Source organism: Anopheles nili, chromosome 3 (genome assembly GCF_943737925.1).
Source record: "Anopheles nili chromosome 3, idAnoNiliSN_F5_01, whole genome shotgun sequence".
Classification (NCBI taxonomy): Eukaryota; Metazoa; Arthropoda; class Insecta; order Diptera; family Culicidae; genus Anopheles; species Anopheles nili.
In genome coordinates, this window is record NC_071292.1 from 26,029,600 (window position 1) to 26,051,396 (window position 21,797).

The window sequence follows — 21,797 nt, forward strand, 5'->3', positions numbered from 1 at the left end:
TTGGTGTTTCATGTCACTTCTTATAGATTCACTATCACTCGGTATGGCTCGCCTTGTGTCAGGATATGCCGTTTTTTTAAGTCCTCATTCTAATGGTTCAAGAACAATTGCATAGGAACTAAAAGCGAGTAGCAGCAGTAAAAATAATGCGCAGTTCCTACGGCTGTACATTCACTCTTACACATTCCGTTCTACTTTTGATTCTAAACGTTTCCCACAGAATCTGGCGTTTATTACAATTCAATTCCTGGTTTTTCTCTCGTTTGGTTACAGTTGACTTGATGCGCGTTCATTGCTACATATAAATTATCAGCAAAATAGCGTGTGGCTTCATCTGTTTAAAATGACAATGCAAATGGACGGTGATAAGCCGGGATGGTTACAAATTAAAAAATATGTATGCCTCATATATTCGCAAATTATGATTTCTATGTGGTAACAAGATCTATTACCTTTTGTGTTCGCGATTATTGTTCAAATTCGTATTCGTCAAAATTGGATCAAATACTTGGGTTTTAAGAACATTGTTAACTCTATCACTTCGACGTTTTTTTTTGTTTTTAAATATTTTTGTTTTGAAAACAAGCATGAGCATAGCTGTTATAGGCAAAGGTCGCACTGTACTGTAAGGATGGCTTCGTTTAGACATAGCATGTTAAAGGTATCAGATTGCAGTAAGCTTAAAGTGTTTAACGAAAGATTTCTTTTGCAAGAATAATGATTGTGATCACGAAACAGAATTTCCTTACTTTCTTCGTCTGGGAACAATAGCTCTGTCTCTTCTTTGCTAGCCGAAAATCAGTGTTGGGATCCGAATACGAAAATACGATCATAGCTGAAATCTACGGATCGTTTAAATTTTCACAACTTGGGTGGGCATTATGAAGCAAGTTGGTGATGGTTTTGATCCTGACATCTTATCAAACTGTATCGTTACACTTTCGTTTCGTTTAATTCGCGCATTCTACCCTGAATTTTACGATAGACTTTCACGATTCCTGAGCTAATGCATGCACAGGAAAGAGACAACACTAAAGTTATTTTAAAGCTATTAAGATACTCGCAGTATCGTTATTAGTTAGGGGGTTGTATTGCTTGTTAAATTGAGTAGTTGCGTGGGTGGATCGAATGCGACTATTATATGGTATGATTTCTGCCAACATAAGGAAAAATGAAAGCTAATGAAGCTCATACACCATACAATATTTTAATAAGCGAGTTCCTCGATTAACCGTCAGATACAAACAAATGGATTATTGAAGAATTCGCGCAAACAACAATTGTATAAGTAAGGGTTGCAGTGTTAACCACCAGCATATAGTGTCGAGTCCTTCCGGTGCTGTATTGTTAGTTTGTCGTGTACTGCTGTTGTTCGTAAATCCGCTTCATCTTGTTTGTACAACCCACTTGAAAGTAAACACGTATCCCGTTAAAAGGTCGCTTGAATTATATTACTTTGTACCGTATTTTTTAAATGTTATGCTTGCGTGCAGGCTGGATATTTCATACTATTCTCAAATCAATTATAATGTGCACTAGTTTTGATAAGTATATAAGGTTTTTTGTTCATCTCCCTGGAAGGATTTGCATGTGTATTGTTAGACGTTGATCATTGCTATATCACAATCCTTTAATTGAAAGTAGTTAGGATCACTCGTGTTGATGCAGGTGTGCAGGCGTGGCCAGTTGAATTCTTTTATGGTGCAATAGCGCTGCAAAACTTGCCATGAACCTCGGAGATTTTGTCTCGTGCGGCCTTTTATCATCCTTCTTGTGTGTGTCTAACTTTTAATGCTCGGGAGAAAATGGATTGTCACGTGTGCTGCCTTTTTTCGAAAATTTTTTATCGCCATTTCTTAACCTAGCCTATTCTTGTGTTCTTTCGGCAGCCTAAGACATGCGTATGTGCCGAGGAAAAGCCATATTTCTAAACCAATTTTCATAGCTTCATAGCAACCTGAATTCTCTGAATCGTACATAACGGACTTAAGTTCGAGAAATAAATCGTTCATTGTCAGAACAAAATTTCACAAAACATATGCACAGGGATTTTCCAATAAAGTGTGCAAATAGAAGCGAATCATATTCACCATTCGCAACATTTGCGTTAACAGCCATTAGTGGGATTTTCATTTCAACTTAAAGCCATCGTTCCGTCGATAAAAAGATGTTGAGCATAATTTGATAAAATCTTACAATAGTTAAAGCACGCTGTATAGTAATACCAACACAACTAATCGGCTAATCTGTTCAGCCAACGGCTACCAGTTTAAAATTATTTGCTAAAGCAGAATATCTTCGCAACGTTTATAAACACTAAAATGTATAAATCATAAAAAATTACTCCTAAGGAGCAGATTCGCATGCTTGCGAGATAGGAATATTTTATCATACAAAAAGGTACTGTTTGATTCATGTTACTAGTGCAATTTACAATACGATTTTCTACAAATCCTGCGAATAAGAAATGGATTTTGTTAAAGCGCTGGAAGCAATGCAACGCAAAAGATTCTTTTGATTCCCTGTACATAGATCCTTTGACTTTTCTTCTTATTGTTTTTTTTCGCAATTTATCACCGAAGTATAGTTTCAAACTGTCCGTATTCGGCTCATGCACACTAATGCTAGAGTTTAGTTTAGTTTTGCTACCGTTTTGCTAAGCGCCACACTATAAAGTGCAATTTCGCAATTACAATCGGTTAAAAAGTAAGCTTAAGTGTATGGATTAAAAATTAAACGATTTCGATCACTTTTTGATGCCCGGCAATGTGCTGTTCCTTTCGAAGGCCGGCATTATTGTTGCAGTAGTTGATGTGGTTAAAAGTATTAATTGTTGTTGCTTTAGGACGTATCGACTGGAGCCCCGTTTAAGCACGTCAACGATCGGGTGGAATACGTAAAGATTTTAATACCTTACTCGCCTGAAACAAGAAAAATGCCATCATGTAGCTTGGTTAATATTTGAGAAATCATGCAAAGTAGTTTTACGTCAAATTTGTAAGGAAAAGAATTCCATAAAATGAACACTATTATAACAATAAAACAACACCATCTTCCATAGTCACTTTGGACACTCATTTCTTACCTGATATTGGTCTTCGGTTTCGATAAGCCCCTTTACAGCCACAACCTGGTACTGTGGCGCGCGCATTGCTGCCGAATTCTTGCGGATTAAGCGCAACGAGTCCTGCGATGAACCGAGTGCTGCGACCTGTCGCGGCCCATGGCTCGGATCGAGCACAAGCAGAGACAAACCGGACGTCCGCTGCTCGATACCGATGATCGTACGCGAATGGCCTGATGGAGCGAAAGAAGATTAAATGCTTACTTAAAAAAAAGTTACTAACTGCAGGTTGCATTACCCTGATGCTGCAGGTACAGGGGCGGGGTGTGAATCCGGGGCTCTTCAAAGTAACGCAGGACCCAATTGAATAGCTCCGGATGTCGCCCATCGGAGGAAGTTGGGCGATGGAAGTCCACTAACTCACACCGGATACGCAACCAAGACAAAACGGTCACAATTTCAGTCGCACCGATCCATTTGCGCGTGTTGTACAGCTTGCAACCGAGCTGTTCCGAGCCTTGGATGTCGAATCCTTGCGTCCAGGCCGCTTCCACCATGCGCTGCAAACGAGAGATGCTGGGCATAGCGGTCCGAGCCGGACCATGCGATCCCCATGCAGAGTAGAGCGCCTCGTTGTAGGATGTGCTCTGGAAGATACGATAAAATCTGTGATCAGATTCGATTCCGATTTGTTTTAGCATACCCAGCAGGCCTTTATAGCATACCTGCAGTAACGAAGAGAGCATCATTTGCAGATTCCGGTAGCCACAACCCCAACCCTTGTCACCGTAGCTGGACGCGTAGTGGTCAACGCTCGAGCACACGTACGTCTTGATCACGTTGGGTGATGATGAAGATAGTGACAGCACCCGTGGTGAAACGGACTTCGTGCAGGACGACCCATCATCGACGCCGTGCGATTCGGCCGCCCGAAGCCCCACTTGCCGTTCGTAGTAATCCGCCACACTCATCTCTCCCGCATACACTGCTCGTTGCATCGCTGCTGCCGACTGTTCCCGGAAGTTACCCTGATCGTCCATACCGTACTGAGCACGCAGCATCTCAAACTCACGCTGCTCCCTCAATTTTTGTGCCTGCTTTTCGAGATCCACTACCACTACCGATGCGTCGCTGCCACCGATCCCGCCACCTCCACCTCCCCCCTGGTACGGGTTAAGAGGACTCTTAGAAAAGTGCTTCTCAATGTGGTACTCCATTTCCTGCGTTTTCATGTGGTCAAACGAAATGCCACACACGGGACACAGGCTGCTAGTACTGCCGCCATAGCTACCGTTACGGGCCGCCGCCCCAGACGGCGTATCATTCGTGGCCCGTCCCCCGTCCGCCTTGGCCGGACTGAGAATGTCGCGGTGCTCGATGTTGACGTGCAGCTCAAGATCCGAACCCGACTCAAACGTTCGATTGCAAATCGGGCACTGAAGCACACTCAACGTGTCCACGTGGTGGCCACCGCCAGCAGCTCCACCACCGGCACCATCCGCAGCGCATCCTCCGGCACCATTTACACCCGGACTAAGCGGATCAAAGTGTGACCGGTTGATGTGCTCCTCAAGGATCGTCGGATTGTCGGAGGTGTACGGACACAGCAGGCACTGCAGCGGGCTCGCTTGCTTCGTTGTGATGGTTGTGGTGGCCGACGTTGTGATCGTCATCGTTGCGGGACACGCCGCTGCCACCGCTCCGGATCCTCCGCTTGGCGCATCCGGCATGGTGAGCGCGTTTGGTTTGTGCGATTTCAGCTTCAGTCCCAGCTGTGATCGGAGCGGTGATCCTTGCCCTCCAGCACCTGCACCGGCGGGTGTGGTACACCCGGCACCACCACCATTCATTACTGGACCGCCACCACTCTGCTCCTTGCAGCCGTTGGCGCTTGTTGTGCCATTTACGGGGAAATCAACGCCAGCACCGTGGCTACCGGAGGCTGTTATCGTGAAGTCAGGGAAGTGGTTCTGTTGCGCGCCCGTTTTGCCGCCCGAACCATGAACCATTCCATTCGACACACCGTTGCTTAAATTAGTACTGCTGCTGCCAAAACTGGATCGGCTGCTACTCATGCTGCTGCTGCTGGCAGCCGTTGACGAACTGCCAACCATTTTCGTCGACATCGAAGCGGTGTTACCACCGTTCGTAATTGGTGCCACCGATTGCGTCGATCCAGATTGATGAGAAGAAGCGGGCATATGATTGCTGTGACTGGCAGCGTTGGACGAAGCGGTTGTCAAACTTCCACTGCCACTGGTCATCATCGTGCAGTTGCTGCTGCTGGTACCGGTTCCCGCGGTGCCGTTGAGTCCAACTTTTACTCCCCCGGAGGAGGACATCGGTGTCAACAGCTCGGACGTAATCGAAGGCGACAAACCGCGGCAGTCGGAGATGGAATCGGAATCACCGTCGACACTGCAAAAGCTTCAAGCGTATTAATGCATTTTCAATTCGGTCGCCCTCGTCGGGGCAGGTTCCTGCGCGTCCGCTACCTTGGCGTTTGATCGTCAATGAAGGACATCAATTCGTTTTCGGGTGTAAGGTAATCTAGATGCGCCTGGTTAACGTGCAGCAGCATTTCGGCGGGCGGTATGCCTGACAACCCGCAGAAAGGACACTGCGCGTAGCCCTCCACGTGGTACAGACGCGTGTGGTCACGCATCGCATCATCCGACAGCCCGGACATGCCACAGATTTCGCATGAATGCTCCTGCTGCTGTTGTAGACCGTGCTGCGGGCCACCGTTCGCTCCTCCTTGCGGAAGGCCATCCTTGGTTTCGCGCCCGTTCTGCGAAGCCATCGTTTAGTTGTAGTACTCTAGAGCGTGGAACGAAGGACGGAAACAGAATATCAGCTACCCACGCTAATGAGCCACTTGTGAAAGGTTGCTTGTTAAAAAAATGTATATAAATATCGATGAATAAGTCGCCCCCATTGTTCGACCGCTAGAAGCACGGATTGATTGCACATTGGAGTTCCATTCGAGAAAAGCCCTTAACCCAAAAATAGCCTGCGTGGACCTCGCGCAGCAAAGAAAGGGGCCTGATACTATCGCAGATTATAACGTGTGCTTCGCATACACGTGCGCCTACTCACTTATCAATTTCTTGTCGGTTTCGTGATTACATAAAAGCGCTTCACATTTTCGCCTTGCGATTGCGAATGAAATTGGTGCTTGGATGAAAAGCAATTCAAACGTTCCGACATGCCGAAGGTTGGTCGCTTTTCCTCCCGCTTTTGCCGTACGCTTGCGGTCTGGCACGGTGGATCGCCTCAACTTAAAATTCCATGCGTACCAACCGGGCGGTGAAACCGCGTGCTGCATGCGAATCCCGGTATCCTATTTCTACCAATACCAAACAATCAGCCGAACTACAGAGCAGAGCCAATCGGCCAAACGTGCAGCATAAACATGAGTGCACAACAAAAAAAAGAAAATCGGACCCCACCGCGGCTTAGCGCGAGCGGTACGAACCCGAACAGATATTGATTTATGGAAAAGAATGGAGCCATGCGGCGAAGAGTGCGTGGATGGTGCCGTTGTCGCTGCTGTTGCGGCTGCTGCTGCCTTAGCTGCAGGTCAAGGGTTGCCAGAAAGGACGAAGTGCTAACGATGGCTAGCATACATTACTGTGTTGCTCCTTTAGCGCTGGCAAAAACCACTTCACACGTGTGAGAAGGGTTCTTTAAGATAAACAGAAAATCAATTAGAATGGTTCTTTAACGAGCAAAATTTAGCCTCGTGTAACATCCATAACTAGGGCACCTAGTGGCCCATTCGCCTACTCAAAAAAACGGAAGCATACATTATCTTTCCGTATGTCCTTTTGACAGCCTAGCGGTTCATCACACACAGTCAATGTCCTTAATGTGAGGGTCTTTAGAACGAATGCTTGGCGTACGAACGAATTTAGGAAAAGAAAAGCACACACTAGTGTGTAATGGTACAAGGTGTTTTGGTATACATTTCTTTTCCAAAAACTTAAATGCGGCGTGGGTTTCACCTTTTCGACGAAAACTTACACTTCTTACGTAGCACTCTGCCTGCATCCAATCGTTTGTTTGCCACACTTTTCAATTGATTTTCCACTTTGCGATCCGATGCCTATCAATCACGATTTGCGGTAACTGATCGATTGGCACTCCTGCATCTCTTATCCTTTTAGCCTCTTATCCGCTGTCCTGGGGTACTGTTTTCGTAGCGTATTTAAAATGCGGATGATGGAGCAACGATGTTTGCCAATTGGTATTCGGCCCGGTTATCTTTTCGAGTGTATGTGTGTATGTGCACGCAATGGATGGCCTGGTCTAATTTCTTCCGTTTTTCCTTCGAGATTGCGACGGTCGGACACTGCACGGGCGCGATGGCACAGGATTTATAAGTACGAAATAATTTTCGCGAAACCTAGATATGCTACGCAAAGAACGTGTTTTGCCGAGAATCACAAGCCTGCAACGAGTCCTTTACGCCACCGAAATCGCAGTTTACGGTGTTCTGCCTCCGCTCGTTCCACGGTTGTTCCACTGGCGGGAGGAAGAAAAGCACTACTGCAGAGTTTTGCTAGGGGGATTTTTTTCCCCCTAAATGTTCTTTTATACTCCACGCGGATAAGCGCGACGGGATATGGTGCGCTTTCTCATTTGTGCGTTTGCGGCAAAGTGGCGAGATGTTGATGAGAGACTGTCCTGCTTTCGTGCCCATCGCCAAGAAGGCCTACAGGCTTTAAAAGGCATCACACTCGCGTGTGAAAGAAATTCCACGTTGTTCTCTCGCAGGACGAACCATGCCATACTTGCCTCACCAGTGCGCGCATAAGCTCTCAGCAGTTGTGCTCACCGATCCGATGACCGACGAAGGATTTGCGACGAAGAGTACTACTTGCGGTTCCCCCACCCGGACTGGCAGACAGGATGAAGTCCTTTTCTCTCCGATCATGAATGGAGCTTACCCCTCGACCCCAAACACGTGCGTCCTGTGTCTACTGTCGTGCACAGCTGCTCGCGCGCGATGTCAACAAATTACGTAAGAAACGTCAAAAAAGCGAAAAGGATTGCACGCACACATACACCGCAAAGCACGGTTTTCGGAAAATGGACGAGTTTCGAAAAAGCACCTTGCGTGCCAAGCGTTTTTTTAGGAAATTACACAAAATGCCACGATTCAGGCGTTTCTTGCTCATACGTCATAGCCACGGTTGAATCGGCTCCAATTCTTCGCATTTTACGTTTGTGATGAATTTTTGGCTTTCTTTACGTTTATTTGTATTTCTGTTTGGTCATAAATATGATATTTAACACCTTGCGTGCCAAGCGTTTATTTAGGAAAGTGCACAAAATGCCACAATTCAAGCGATTCTTGCTCATACGTCAGAGCCTCGGTTGCATCGGCTCTAATTCCTAACGTTCTACATTAATGATGGATTTTTGCCTTTCTTTGCGTTTATTCGTATTTCTGTTTGGTCATAAATGTGATAAATGGGAATAATAGCTGTTCTAAATATTAAAAAATTGCATTTTAAAATGAAGCGTTTTTGTCGTAACCCAAAAATGGGTGACTTGGCATTCTAGCAAATTTTCCGTCAGTCACTCTTTGACTGACATGGCATGCAAGATTTGGGTGCATTCGCCTCTATCCAGCATAATTGACAGGCAAAGAGGCGCGCTGAAGAAGTAAACAAATAAATACTGTCAAATTTGGCTTTCTACTAGAGCAAGCGCGCTTGTTGTGAAAAGGTAGAAAGTGTCTGTTCTGAGTAAATTTCATTACAATTACACACCGTTCTGTATTATTGGTACTTAAAGATGCAGTTTTATGCTGTAGCAAGGCTGTTATGCAGTCCTCGGCTGTTGTTATCCACAAGGTATGGTATTGGGCTACAGAAATTGTGGCTTGGTTCCACAAGCAATGCTATGTGCGCTTTGCTGCATCGCGTCATTTTTATACATAAATCATTCGATCGGCAGGCAAACGGGGCCGATTCCAGGTACTCCTTCATGTGGTTTGCAGCTTTCGGCGGTGGTGAATGATGATGGAAGTGCGAAGGCTATGCCAGATAGACCAAAACGCCCTATGAATACTTATATAAGATTTGTCCAAAGCATTCGCTCATCACTGATCAGCGACAATCCCAAGGCATCGCCTACGGAGATATCCAAACTGGCCGCCGTAAAGTGGCAAGGACTCGATCAGGCTTCCAAGACGAAACTCGAGGAGGAGTACAAACGAGAGCAAGCCGTTTGGCTGCAGAAGAACGCCAAATATCTTAGCCAGCTCACCGACAGCCAGAAGGAAGAGTTAAAACTCGAGCGGCAGCAGAAGCATGACAATAAAGTCAAACGCGATCAAAAACGGATGATGAAGGATCTCGGTCGCCCAAAACGGCCGATGAACGGGTTTTTGCGTTTTTGCTCGAAAAACAAACCGGTTCAGGGTCTGTCAACCGAAGACAACAAAATGCAAATGAAAAATCTTGGAATGCAATGGAAGCGTTTACCCGAAGTCGAAAAGGAGCGCTATACCAAAGAGGCCGAAGTGGATATGAAACGCTATCAAGAGGAGATGAAACAGTGGGAAACCAAGATGCTAGCGTCAGACAAATTGGAAGCAGTTCGCAGGAAGAACGTGCTGCTGCCGTCTTCCCCGATGAGCCCTTCTCCTGCTAAAAGAGGACCTACTGTTGAAGCTACTCACATGGGCAAACCCAAAAAATCTACTACTCGGCCATAGGAACTCGGGTGTCTCTTTCCGACTGGGGAAAATAATAATAACCTTAACGCAACAACTCATTCAACCATCGAACCAAAGCGAAATTTAGAAAGGTACCAAGAACATCCCCAGCAGGATAGGGACACGAGTGACTCATCTTTGGCGGACAAGAGATTGTACCTGCCAACAAAGCCGTCACCGGAACCTCCAGCAAATTCCACGGCAACTGTACAACCGAAACAGGAACAGAAGGGTATAGTGAACAAACTGAAATCAATCTTTAAATTCTGACATTGGCTGCATAGCATGGAGGAGAGGGCATTGTTACTCTCCTTACTGTGCTGGTTTTACGTGTACCCATGCTAATCCATACAATTTTGCGCAGCGATAACGCTTCATTTTTGAAACCAGTTATTATATTTTTTGTGTATTTTTTCTCATGTATTTGTCTATCTCATCATAGTGCATTTCATTTCTGTTCTGTTATTGAATTGGTATGGAAATAAGAATACCGACTGTAGTCGAAGCCATAAAGTTGCTTTTAGCACTTACGAAAGCTGTCTCGTGTTATTTACTCCGAAAAGTCATCTCCCGCAACATCCATAAATCAGCTTAAATGCTGCCTAGCCACCACCTTGTGACTAACGATGTTTCTACTGAATGCTAGCACAAACAAATATCACTAGAATTTGTTTTAACTGAGTACACTCATTTCGAATCACATCGAACGTTTCAACATAAAACTAACCCAAATAGCATCTTCCGGTAGAAAATGTTAAAAAGCAAATTTTGGTTTTAATGAACTCTTCTTTATATTCTCCCTAACAGTTTTCGTGCTTTTCATGATGGGCATACTGCTACCAGATTGGGAGCAGTTTTATGACGAGATTAAATGGTGAGAGAAACGGATCGTTAGTAGAAGCAAACAACCAGTAGAAAAATATATTAAAACTACCGGCAATAAGTGTAAACAAATTAAAAAATTATCGATTTTCAACCGGGGTTAGGCTCTACAGTTTAAATCAATCCGAAAAAGCACGAAAAAAAAAACCTTCTTAAACCAGTAAAGTATCTATCACTGCGTTAAAACGACAGTTGCAGTATCTACGGTAGGATCGAGCTGATCGTAACCAAGCACGTACCGTAGTTCAATACCGAGCCACAGACGACTCCACAGAAGGTGAGTGACGACAAAGAAAAACATAAAAAAGGCCACATCCTTCAACACCTTGTTGACTGTGCTAATCAGCTTCATGATAGTTTGCGACGTTTTCATTGGGATGCCACCGAGCAGGAACACCATTCCAAGTAATTGTTGCGCGCCAGCAGGCTCCGATGCGCCTATAGTTAGCAATTCGAGCATCTCCCACGCTAGCAGGGGTAGGAACACGTTGCCACCAACGTACGATTCGTTACCGGTAGCAAAAAGCAGATAGGTGACGACTGATGCTATCACGAGATGAATCTTGCTACGTAAAAGCCGGGCGAATCGCGAATTACTACGGCTCGTGGGCTGGCTAGTTTGGGATGAGCCCACGTTTCTATTACTGGCAAACATGCCACCGTTCGATTGCACTTGATTAAGTGTGTTGAGTAGCTGGAAAACATCACTATTTTGACCACCACTAGCAACATTTCCGCCGTTCATAGCATTCATGAAAGAGTCGTCTGTGAATCCAGAATTAGCCAGGAGCGCCTCAACATGTGTATTAACATATTCCATACGCTCATCTTGTGGATCGGGATATACTATATAAGAGGGATCTGGTGTGGTCTCTGAAACGAAATATCGAATAAACTCATTTGTAACATAAGGGCCAGTATTATTAGATTGCGTGTGTTGTCTCACCATTGTCTGCAGGTAATGTATCGCTACTTAAGCTATCTGTATTCGTCGCAGTTTCATCTGTATCGGCTTTTGGTACGGCCGGCATTTCATGGCCAACAATTTTTGAAAGCCTGTTACTGGAATTTTCTAATATTTTCCTGCGCCTTGCTTCACGACGCGCTGCTAACTTATCAACCGAGGTGTTAGCTGGCAACTCATTGTTGTCTCCCGTGTTCACGTTGATATTTGGTGAAGAATCTTCCTCCATGGTCCTCTAACGTGGGTTCTATTAAGCTATTTATTATAAGTTTCCCACCGATCTGCTATGTCGGCTGTAATTTTTGTTTGTTTCAATGCGGTGTACTCTATACAAAATTGGTAAATGTGTTCTTGATGTTTGCTCTTTGCTAAATGAAAGTTGACATTTGTGTTGTCAACCAAAAAGACACTCTCCGCGGAAAAGGCCTTTTGTTTATATTTTATATCGTTAATATTTTTCAAACACTTTCGGTTTTATTTACATACACTATTAAAAGGCCTCAAGAAATTTGACAATGTTCAAAAAATGTTTGACATTCTTTATTAACAAACAACATAAGTTGTAGAGACAGTCATTGTTTTACCTAAGCAAATGCTTGTAATCCGGTAATTGCGCGTCCAAGTATTAGCGCGTGAATATCATGTGTTCCTGTACGAATGAAAGTGAAAGTGTATATATCATAACAAGCTGTGGGATTGTGTCGATTATATCCAAAAAGTTGTTCGTACCTTCATAAGTATTGACCGATTCCAGATTCATCACATGTCTTATGATGTGATATTCGTCAGCTATTCCATTTCCACCTAGCATGTCGCGAGCGACTCGTGCAATTTCCAATGACTTTCCTGCGTTGTTGCGTTTGAGCATGGAAATCATCTCTGGCGTGTGTCTGAAATGGAGAAACCGATTTAGAATGTTATCCCTCCTACATGAACTCTTCTTGTACAATGCCACTGGTGAGAAATACGTACAATTTTTTATCTTTTAGCCGGCCCACGTGTAAGCACGCCGCCAAGCCTAGGCTGATCTCAGTCAACATATCGGCCATTTTTTTCTGCATCAGTTGGTTCGCGGCTAGCGGTTTTTTAAACTGATGTCTATCAAGCGTGTATCTTCGGGCAACCTTAAGGCAAGATTCGGCAGCTCCCAGCGCCCCCCATGCAATGCCATACCGTGCATTGTTCAAGCAACCGAAAGGTCCCCGCATACCGACCACGTTCGGGAGCAGGTTGTCCTCCGGGATGCGTACCTCATCCATCAGAATCATACCCGTTGCGGACGCTCGCAGTGAAAATTTTCCCTCTATCCGTGGAGTCGCCAACCCTTCGCTACTTTCTGAGCGATCCACGATGAATCCGCGCACCTTACCATCCTCGGTCTTGCCCCACACGATGCACACGTCCGCGATCGGCGAATTGGTGATCCACGTTTTGCTTCCGGTGAGAACGTAGGTCTTCGTTTTCGAATCATGCACCGCTCTTGTCTCCATCGACGACGGATCACTCCCGTGGTTCGGTTCAGTGAGACCGAAACATCCGATTAGTTCACCTCGTGCCAAGCGGGATAGGTACTTTTCCTTCTGCGCATCGCTGCCATAATCGTGAATGGCTCCCATGGCTAGCGAGCTTTGCACGCTGAAAGCGGACCGGTAGCCGGAATCGATTCGCTCGACCTCGCGTGTCAGCAACCCGTAGGCCACGTTGCTTACACCCGCACATCCGTAGCCCTTGATCGTACATCCGAGCACGCCAAACGAACCGAGTTCAGCCATGATCTCCTTGTGGAAAATCTCGTTCCGGTTTGCTTCGATAACGCGTGACAACAGTTTGTCCTCACAGTAGGCGCGGAAAGAGTCACGTATGGCAATTTCATCATCGGTGAGCTGCGATTCCAGATTCAGCGGATCTTCCCAATCGAAGGTGGGCCCTGTTGAACATCGGGGGGACGGTGAAGTGACAAACCCGGAGAAGGGATTATTAATTGCCCCCTCAAACATAGCAACATTAACTCCAGCGAAAGGTACACTACACGCGACCACTAGCGCTGGCTATCTTATCGCGCAGGTTCTAGTTGTTTTATTTTCTTCGTTTAGCGAAGTGCGCATGACGACGACACGATCAACAAGCCAATGATGAATGGCGAATCTCCAGTGACTTACCTTTATTAGTTGACGCCGCTGCAAGCAAACCGAGAGTAGTGTAGATAATTAGAATAACACGCATGGAACTATCCAGACGCAAGTATAGTGATTGGATGCCCAGCCCAACATCAGAAAATAGTGCATCATACCTCTGGAACATCGATTCAAAAATCCTGGTCCACTAGCGATGGATTTTAGTTGTGCAATTCTGCTTCCAAACAGCGACTTTAGAGCCATTCTCGCAATTACAGTAGATGTCAATGTCAAGCAACACGTACAATCACGGCCGACGGGGGGCTGGGTGCGGTGTTGAGAAGCACGTTGTTTACGTCATGAAACGGACAGAAGCTGGTGCGTAAATTTTTGTGCCACAGATCAACACGAGACAATCGAGAGACACCTATTGCTGCAGGAGCGGAACGATCGCTTTCGATTTCGTTTTTCCCGGAGGTTCGCGACAGACTGGCCAGAGAGCGTTAGTTTGCATGCTCTAGTAGTAACCACCAACATATGCTCACGCGAGCAACTCGCGTAGTTTAAAACGCTCAGAGAAACTTCGTGAGGAGCTCACGCATTAAGGGACGAACGGATCCTTCTTATCGGTTTCCCCGCCAAGTAGCTGATAACGCATCAGCCCAGCTGGTTGAGTGCGGTGATAAGAGAGAAAGAGAGAGCGAGAGAATTATTTTACGCGGCGCAAACTGCGAACGTTCATGTCAGCGCTAGTGCAGCATCTTACGGACACAATGCACATTCTCTACAACGGCTATCTCGGGTTACAACAAACGTACACACGGACGTTTAATGCATTCCATGGACGTAATACGGAACAGTAACGGATCCCGCTAGAAAGACGCCCGAGGTGTTGTAAATTGACTCTGATAAGATTGGCTCATAAGCTCGCGAACTGTCCGTGGCTAAAACATTCAATTAACAACTGAAGTACGTTCGCGGTTGGATTAACGAGATGGAGTGTTCTGTGAATGGAAAGACGATCGTTGTAACCGGTGCCGGACAAGGTGAAGTACAATGCCTATGGCAGTCGAAGAAAGTAACCTTGCTGATAGGAGGTATTCGACATGATTCCTATTTTCCAGGGATCGGTAATGAGCTTTGCCGTACGCTGGAGCGTCTGGGCGCAAAAGTAATCGCCGTATCGCGTTCTTCTGGGCCGCTTGAACAGCTAAAAAAAGACTGTCAGGACATTGAAACCATCCAAGTAGATCTTAGCAATTGGAATGGAACAAAAGCTGCCCTCGGAACGCTGGAAAAGGTGGATGGATTGGTGAATAATGCCGGCATTGCGATCATTAAACCTTTTCTTGAACTGACGGAGGAAGATTACGATCGGTAAAATATCGCTCTCCGGAAGTCCACTGCTTAAGCTTACTAACCTATTGATCTTTCCGATCAGCACATTCGACGTCAACGTGAAGGCCGCTTTTCATGTGGCCCAGATTCTCGCCCCGAAAATGGGACCCGGTTCAAGTATCGTAAACGTGTCGTCGCTGGCGGGTCTGAAAGCCATCCACGGCCACTGCGTTTATTCCATGTCGAAAGCAGCCGTTGACGGACTGACGAAGAACCTTGCGCTGGAGCTTGGCTCGCGAAAGATACGCGTCAATAGCGTCAACCCGACGGTAATATTAACACGTATGGGACGCGAAAATTGGTCCGATCCGGCCAAGGCGGATCCGCTAAAGGCAAAAATTCCGCTCGGTCGGTTCGGTGAGGTAGATGAGGTAGTTGCACCAATCGTGTATCTGTTGAGCGATCAGTCTAGCTTCATAAACGGGCATAGTCTTCCGGTTGAGGGCGGTTTTTTGGCCGGAAATTGAAACCGAACGTACGCATGAGATTACGAGCGCTTTAGTAATTTACCGTTTGAAAGCTTCATTTTATTTAGTGAGTTGTGTACAAGGGTTCGGAAATTCTTGAAATAAAAGCAATACATATTCTAACATAGCGAAAACGTTTAACTAAAAGTAGTAAATGATTACGAATGATTAATTCAGAAACAACTATAATCACTCTGAACTTACAGTATGGTATAGGGCTCTTAGCTGAATTGGCGGATCACAACATATAAATAATTGCGCAAACAGCTGATTGCATTATCGTGACAGAGGTCGCATTTTCTTTTCAGTCGTTATGATGATCTACGCCCGGAAACAATTGTTACTTCTGCTGAAGAGAACATTCTTTGTGCGCTATAACATGCGTTGCGAGCATAAATGTTTCTCGATACCGTAACCCGGTTGTTTTTTTTACAATCATTGATGGTGTTTAAATTGATCGCGTTAAGTACAGAGCTGGTGTTTTGTTCGAGGATTTGATGAATAATGCATTCAAAAATTTCCTAATCTTTACAACACGAATCGTTATGAATGCCGCCCGTATTAAACGTATATAATCACAAAATATAACATCATTTTCCATCATCCTAGTGGGATTCTATGGGGGAACTAGCATGAAAACGGAACATCACTGTCAAACATCGCCCGAGATTCGATGAACATTTTGTTTCTGCTAACGGTTGCTAACAGGAAGAATCTTTACTGCGTATATTCCTCACCTAGCGAGCAGATTTAGTGGAGACAGTTTTTGTAGAAATTCATCCGTAGGTCGTAGATAAACTTTCAACGGTTATGAGATGCTTGTAATGCAAATTACTATGCGACTTGGATTGATGTTTTTTTTCAGATGACTGTTCCGCTAACGTCCACGATCGGCAACTTTTGTCTTTAAGCAGTACCGACACCGATCGCAACGCCCGCCGCAAAGGCACATAAGAAAATGTGTAGATCATTCACCTTGCAGCCGTTCTCGTCACCGATCAGGTTGGTGTACCACTTCTTGGCTTTTTTGGAGCGTTTGTTTAGCGCATCTTCCGCCTGGTTCAGCTTGCGATCGACGAATCTTTCAGCCTGTAAATGATAAAAAAAATAATCAAATGTATTCATTAGATTAAGATAAAATAACGCTGCCGTTTTAATAGTTGTTAATTCCTCTACTAATCACACATTCTCAAGTAAATCTATCGAAAAGGAGAAGGGCACAGTTTTAGACGACTTTCAAAATAGAATGGAAAAATAACGAAAACAAAAGCATAACATAGATCTTCCTATCGCACATATATATCGATAGGAATGTATTTTATTTATGGACTAAAGATCACGTACGCATAGGACAAAAAACTAAGCGTAAAACATAGGCGACATATGGACAAATGAAAAACCTCTCCATCTTCATAAAAATCAATCGTACGGGCGGTAACAAAATCCTTCCGATTGGTCTCGGAACTATTCGCACTGCTGTTCCACAAGCGCTTCAGCACTAGTTCAGAATGAACTTCTTCATCATGTAAACATATTTCTCGTTCCCTTGGGTACTATGGCGTTCGGATTCGTTGATCAAATACCCTTCCATGCTTACGAGGCGATTCCGATCAGGAAGCCTCCGAGAAACCCGGTAGCCATGTACGAGTTTTGCTTGGCCACCTTAAGCACCTGTAAGCATATGAAGCAGTAGGAACGTGACGATACGATGTAGAGGCGTGTGATGAAAGTATGGAGGTGCAAAAACAGTGGAAATTGTTGATTAAAACCATTACTGTTTGGAAGGTCTAGCTATCATTCGCTCACTACGGTGGGAAAGAAAGTGATAATTCCTTGTACGAGTTCGATATCAAACGTACCTTGTCTGCCCAGCTCGGTCCTTGTCCGGTGACGGCTTCTTCCACCTTATCGGTGACTTTGTCTACCTTCTTCTGCACCTTGTTCCAATCGATCGCAATGATGCCTTGTTGATTGGCTATCTGCAGGAGAATTATGCCACCACCTACCGCAATAGCTGCCATCTTGCCCACCTTCATCGTGATGTAACCAGTTGCCCTGGAAGAGAATGTATAATTAGTTTTAAAATGTCATCGATTCTGGCTAGTTGGGCTGCCTTCCGTTCGAAAGGAAACATTTTGTTATACCATCCACTGCCGGCTCCGATGAGAATCTGTTTTGTGGCTGATTTTTTGCTCACATCTCCTACAAATTTATCCAAATATCCTGCGGCGTCGTTCATGTTGATGATTTCTTTATTAGTTGCGTCCTTTTTAGTTTTTCCGTCGCTCATTCCTACAGAGAAAAATAGTCAAACACCATCACAACGTGATATTATTATGAAACAATCTTATGCACCACTTTTCTTGCTTTCTCAACAGATGTAGCAGAATAAGACCTGATATCTTATCATCGAACAAACCTAACCACAAATGAGTACCGTACATCTTCCCGGTCAGCGTTATCGAGTTTGCATACCGCCAAAATTTATGGCATCCAATTCCGCACGAATGTACATCAGCTGATGAAAGTATGTGCACCCTAATTAGTAAAGCAATTGGCCTTTTGGCAACGAACAGAGCGCCACCCCAATATAGACGTATGAGAAAAGCGAGCAAAAATATCCTTTTATTGAATCACTTTCCATTCCATACCAATGTGGTGAAGGTTATCTATTTTTACTAGTACTACTTGAATACGAAAATGAGAATGAAATAAACTAGTCAACTCGTTACTTACGAAAGTAATTTTGCACGCTTATTAAATTCTCACAACAGTTTTCCATGCATTACGTAATAAGATTCTAGAACTAGCGCGGCTTATATCAAGCAAATATTATTCTTGAAATAAAGTCGTATATTTATGGTTGTACTGCGTCCATTTATTCGCAGCGTAATATATAAAGCAGAAACACGACGCCATCATGACCTCATCGAAGGCCAATTTCACAAAGGCGTTAGAACATCAACGAAAACGGTCACTTTATCTCGAATTCGCGCTCCGATGCACCCGCTCATCGTTATGTGGATATCCCAGTAACCGGGAAATGTGCTGTTGATTGGAATTACTTTTCCTCACCTGAGAAAGCCTTGCGTAGTTTGGACTTAGCCCGCGTGAGAAAACTCACCGAACCCGACGCTTTGCGTTTAATTTTGCAACTTTGATGAGTTTTGAGCGACTTTCGAGAAGAGATGTAAAATTGAGACAAACCGACGTGTTTTCTTTTTATCAGTTATCCTGTTTTCACCTCGCACTCACTGCGGATTTGTTCGAGAAATCGGTGTAGTAATTTTTCCTGCTTCCCTCACGAAAAAGCTTGCTTTGACGGTTTTGTTTTCTTGGCGATCTTATTGCTTTGCTTTTCTTGGTCTTCCTTGTACACTGCTTTGACAGTTCTGACATTTAGCGTTAGGTTTGTTGATTCAGTTCCATCGTTGGTATGGAGTTTGGTGTGAAACTAACCTTTTTTGTTGAATATATGTGAGAAGTAGCATTTTGTTTGTTTTTTCGATAATTTTACGATTCAAGAAGAGATGCTTCGTACAGATGTTTTGCTGGTACTTCGATGCGCTGATTCTTCGAGCGAGCTGGGACTCGTTCACGCAGTACACCGTATGTTCGCGTCAAAATGACAGTCGCCCAGTGTGTGTGTATGTTTCATGGCGCTACGCGTTATCACGAATTTCTGTGCATTAATCGTTAAATTAATTGTAAAATCTGTGTTTTTGTGCTAGTCAATTTGTTTGTGTGTTTCGTGTAAAACTGTGTAAAAACTTTAATTCGAAGGATAATGCGATAAATGCGTGCGTCACGGTAGTGTTTGTATTTGTGAAAAGTGTTTTCCCTTCCCACCCAACAAGTCCCCTTCCCGTGCTTACATCGGTGCGTTTGGCATCAATTTGGTAAACAGGAAGATGATCCTCGAGAGCGGCGAGCTCAATGTATCCACCCAAGAACTGCAGGCGCTGGCTTCCCTCGATAGGTACGTTGTTCGTAACAAAACGATCATTTCCAGTCTGGAAAATTAATCACCTCCTAAATCATTTCAGCCGACAGTATGGGTTCCTGAAGCTTTCTGCACCAGAGAACCTCAAGAAGAAGGCCCTTGTGCTGAAGGTATGTAGCAAAGAGCATGCTACCAGCTTGTAAATCCACAAAGAATCTTTAAAAACAATAGTTATTAATCTTGCAATGTGTTTCCCTTTTTTTGTAGGCGGTAAAGTACCTGGAGCGTATGCTAATTCAAGCGTACAACCAAAAAAAAGCCCATGATGATGCGGAGAAGGCGAAGGAAAGTCCTACAGACGATGCCGGTACGCTAGGAGCTGTTAAAATAAAACAAGAAACGGACAACCCCCTCTGCGATGTGGGGGTTGCCATTGACGAATGTTTACCAGCAGAAATAATGTCCACCGGAAGCACCGGGGAATCAAAATCGTCACCTACAGCAACGAATGAGATTAAAATTGAAAGCGATTCCGCTCTCACGAAAGACAGTACCGAACAGGATACGTCATTGGATGCAGATAAATTAAGCAATAATGTTGATAAGGATATCAACATCGATCCAAAAACGTACTGTAAACTCGGTCACTTCCACTTGTTGTTGGAAGATTATGAAAAAGGTACAGCAATGGTTTCATCAAACATTTAACAGATAATCAAACCAAATAATATTGACCATGTCGATGTTTACTTCCTTTGCAGCTTTATCAGCATACCAGAAATATTATGCTTTAAAAACGGATCATTGGAGAGACGCACCTTTTTTGTACGGATTAGGTTTAGTGTACTTCCATTACAACGCATTCAGATGGTAAGTGACAAGCTTTCACACGTAAACATCATAGTTATATCCTGAGAATGATCATGAAGTGATCAAAAAGTGGAGTGATTATTTTGTTAGGTTTTAATTTTATCTCCGAGCCAACAATTTAGTGTTTATGGATGTTGGTATTTCCGTGTCGGTATATAAGAGTGATTTAAATGATACAAATGTCTCATGATTGTCAAAAAATGTGATTTTGTGTTTTCAAGCAAATAATTTTTAAAACATATACTCATGTCGCTTTAAGTGATCGTGACTTTAAAACTATTTAAAGAGTAATACGAATGCTTGACACTACATATTTCTTTTAAGTGATTTTATATGCCTGTTAAAATGGATACATGTTTTTGTAATTATTGTGATATATAATATAATTTAGATTATCATCATGTTTTACGACACAAAGCAATAATCCTTCTTTAAAACTGTGCTAGTGGCGGTCGTTGATGGTTAGTAGCTATGTGATCTAAATAGGATTTGGCTATTTTATCTTGACAGTAGAAAGTTCTTTGGAATCTGGATCTTCTATGCGTTGGGCTATGCTGCTTCGGATGTAGTTTAAACACTGAAGATGACATAGCAGGAGTCAAGAGCATACTCGCTTGCGTGAAGTAAGCAAGTGTGTCCTTCGCGTAGACGGCAAAAGGAAGAACAAATGGAACCTGTTTCTCGATTAGAGCGTTAGGGTGTGATGAAAACCAACGACCGGTTGATTGTTTCTTTCTGAGACGCTATAAACAACTGCGCCCGGTTGGAGTGGTTATGCTGTATGTTGCCTGCTGTCTGTTTTACGAAGCTCAACTCATATCGTAGAAATGGTGGCGTTTTACGGAGAGGGGGATAAACTTCGCTTCTTCCATCAAGTTCTATTGGTGTGTTCTTTCGTTTTTTTCGACCATTCGTAGTGCGAAGGAATGCTCCTCACGTGAGCCATTTCCTGTTCAGAACCATCTCGCTTTTCGTTTCGTTCGTCTTCATTATGAGCATCATCATCATCATCGTCATCATCACCTCGGAAGGTGGAGGCGCACACATACGCAACGGGTGATCCCCCTTTCCCCACGCACTAGTGCGTGAGAACCGGCACGGTGCCGTTTGGGTTGCTCGCTTAGACCACTCCAGCACACCGTCCGCCCGGATGAACTTGTTCCATAATGAGTTCAATGACTTGTTGAACGCTTCCCTCGTCGCTTAAGGGTGGAACGACTCCAAGGGTGACCCAGCGGAACAGGGCGACCAGCCGCAAAACATTTAGACACCTTTTGGGTTTTCTCCTCCCTGCTTCAAGTGCGTGTGTGAGTCACGCTACACAGTACGCGAGAGCATCGAGATGGAAGCAAACCCGGGTGAGTT

General features: G+C 44.4%; 6 protein-coding genes across 7 annotated transcripts; 2 read left to right on the top strand and 4 right to left on the bottom strand.

Moving 5' to 3' along the window:
- Positions 1-2,876: 2,876 nt before the first annotated feature.
- LOC128726728 (zinc finger-containing ubiquitin peptidase 1-like) lies at positions 2,877-7,124 on the bottom strand. Its single transcript, XM_053820552.1, has 6 exons — positions 7,091-7,124; positions 5,560-5,884; positions 3,790-5,491; positions 3,363-3,711; positions 3,086-3,297; positions 2,877-2,921 (listed from the first exon to the last, which is right to left on the bottom strand). Exons 2-6 carry the CDS (start codon positions 5,865-5,867, stop codon positions 2,877-2,879), a joined length of 2,616 nt encoding a protein of 871 aa, XP_053676527.1. The 5' UTR covers positions 5,868-5,884; positions 7,091-7,124.
- A 1,745-nt stretch (positions 7,125-8,869) lies between these two features.
- Positions 8,870-10,313, top strand: LOC128723448 (transcription factor A, mitochondrial). The gene is made up of 2 exons (XM_053817191.1): positions 8,870-8,928; positions 9,032-10,313. The coding sequence occupies exons 1-2, from the start codon at positions 8,870-8,872 to the stop codon at positions 9,792-9,794; spliced, it is 822 nt and encodes a 273-aa protein (XP_053673166.1). The 3' UTR covers positions 9,795-10,313.
- A 535-nt stretch (positions 10,314-10,848) lies between these two features.
- On the bottom strand, positions 10,849-11,937 carry LOC128723955 (uncharacterized). Its single transcript, XM_053817720.1, has 2 exons — positions 11,623-11,937; positions 10,849-11,549 (listed from the first exon to the last, which is right to left on the bottom strand). Exons 1-2 carry the CDS (start codon positions 11,867-11,869, stop codon positions 10,849-10,851), a joined length of 948 nt encoding a protein of 315 aa, XP_053673695.1. The 5' UTR covers positions 11,870-11,937.
- Positions 11,938-12,168: 231 nt separating this feature from the next.
- LOC128723259 (glutaryl-CoA dehydrogenase, mitochondrial) lies at positions 12,169-14,223 on the bottom strand. Its single transcript, XM_053816978.1, has 5 exons — positions 13,931-14,223; positions 13,800-13,817; positions 12,613-13,567; positions 12,370-12,530; positions 12,169-12,289 (listed from the first exon to the last, which is right to left on the bottom strand). The coding sequence occupies exons 1-5, from the start codon at positions 14,016-14,018 to the stop codon at positions 12,225-12,227; spliced, it is 1,287 nt and encodes a 428-aa protein (XP_053672953.1). The 5' UTR covers positions 14,019-14,223; the 3' UTR covers positions 12,169-12,224.
- A 312-nt stretch (positions 14,224-14,535) lies between these two features.
- Positions 14,536-15,744, top strand: LOC128726914 (L-xylulose reductase). The gene is made up of 3 exons (XM_053820761.1): positions 14,536-14,800; positions 14,879-15,131; positions 15,196-15,744. The coding sequence occupies exons 1-3, from the start codon at positions 14,749-14,751 to the stop codon at positions 15,617-15,619; spliced, it is 729 nt and encodes a 242-aa protein (XP_053676736.1). The 5' UTR covers positions 14,536-14,748; the 3' UTR covers positions 15,620-15,744.
- LOC128726915 (FUN14 domain-containing protein 1) lies at positions 15,655-18,869 on the bottom strand. Of its 2 annotated transcripts, XR_008410828.1 has the most exons (5): positions 18,695-18,869; positions 17,764-17,911; positions 17,479-17,674; positions 15,824-16,708; positions 15,705-15,760 (listed from the first exon to the last, which is right to left on the bottom strand). XR_008410828.1 is itself a non-coding variant. In XM_053820762.1 (4 exons), exons 2-4 carry the CDS (start codon positions 17,907-17,909, stop codon positions 16,526-16,528), a joined length of 525 nt encoding a protein of 174 aa, XP_053676737.1. In that variant the 5' UTR covers positions 17,910-17,911; positions 18,695-18,869; the 3' UTR covers positions 15,655-16,525. The 2 variants fall into 2 exon arrangements, 1 of the variants encoding a protein (XP_053676737.1); XM_053820762.1 differs by having other exon boundaries at positions 15,655-16,708.
- Between the last annotated feature and the right edge of the window lie 2,928 nt (positions 18,870-21,797).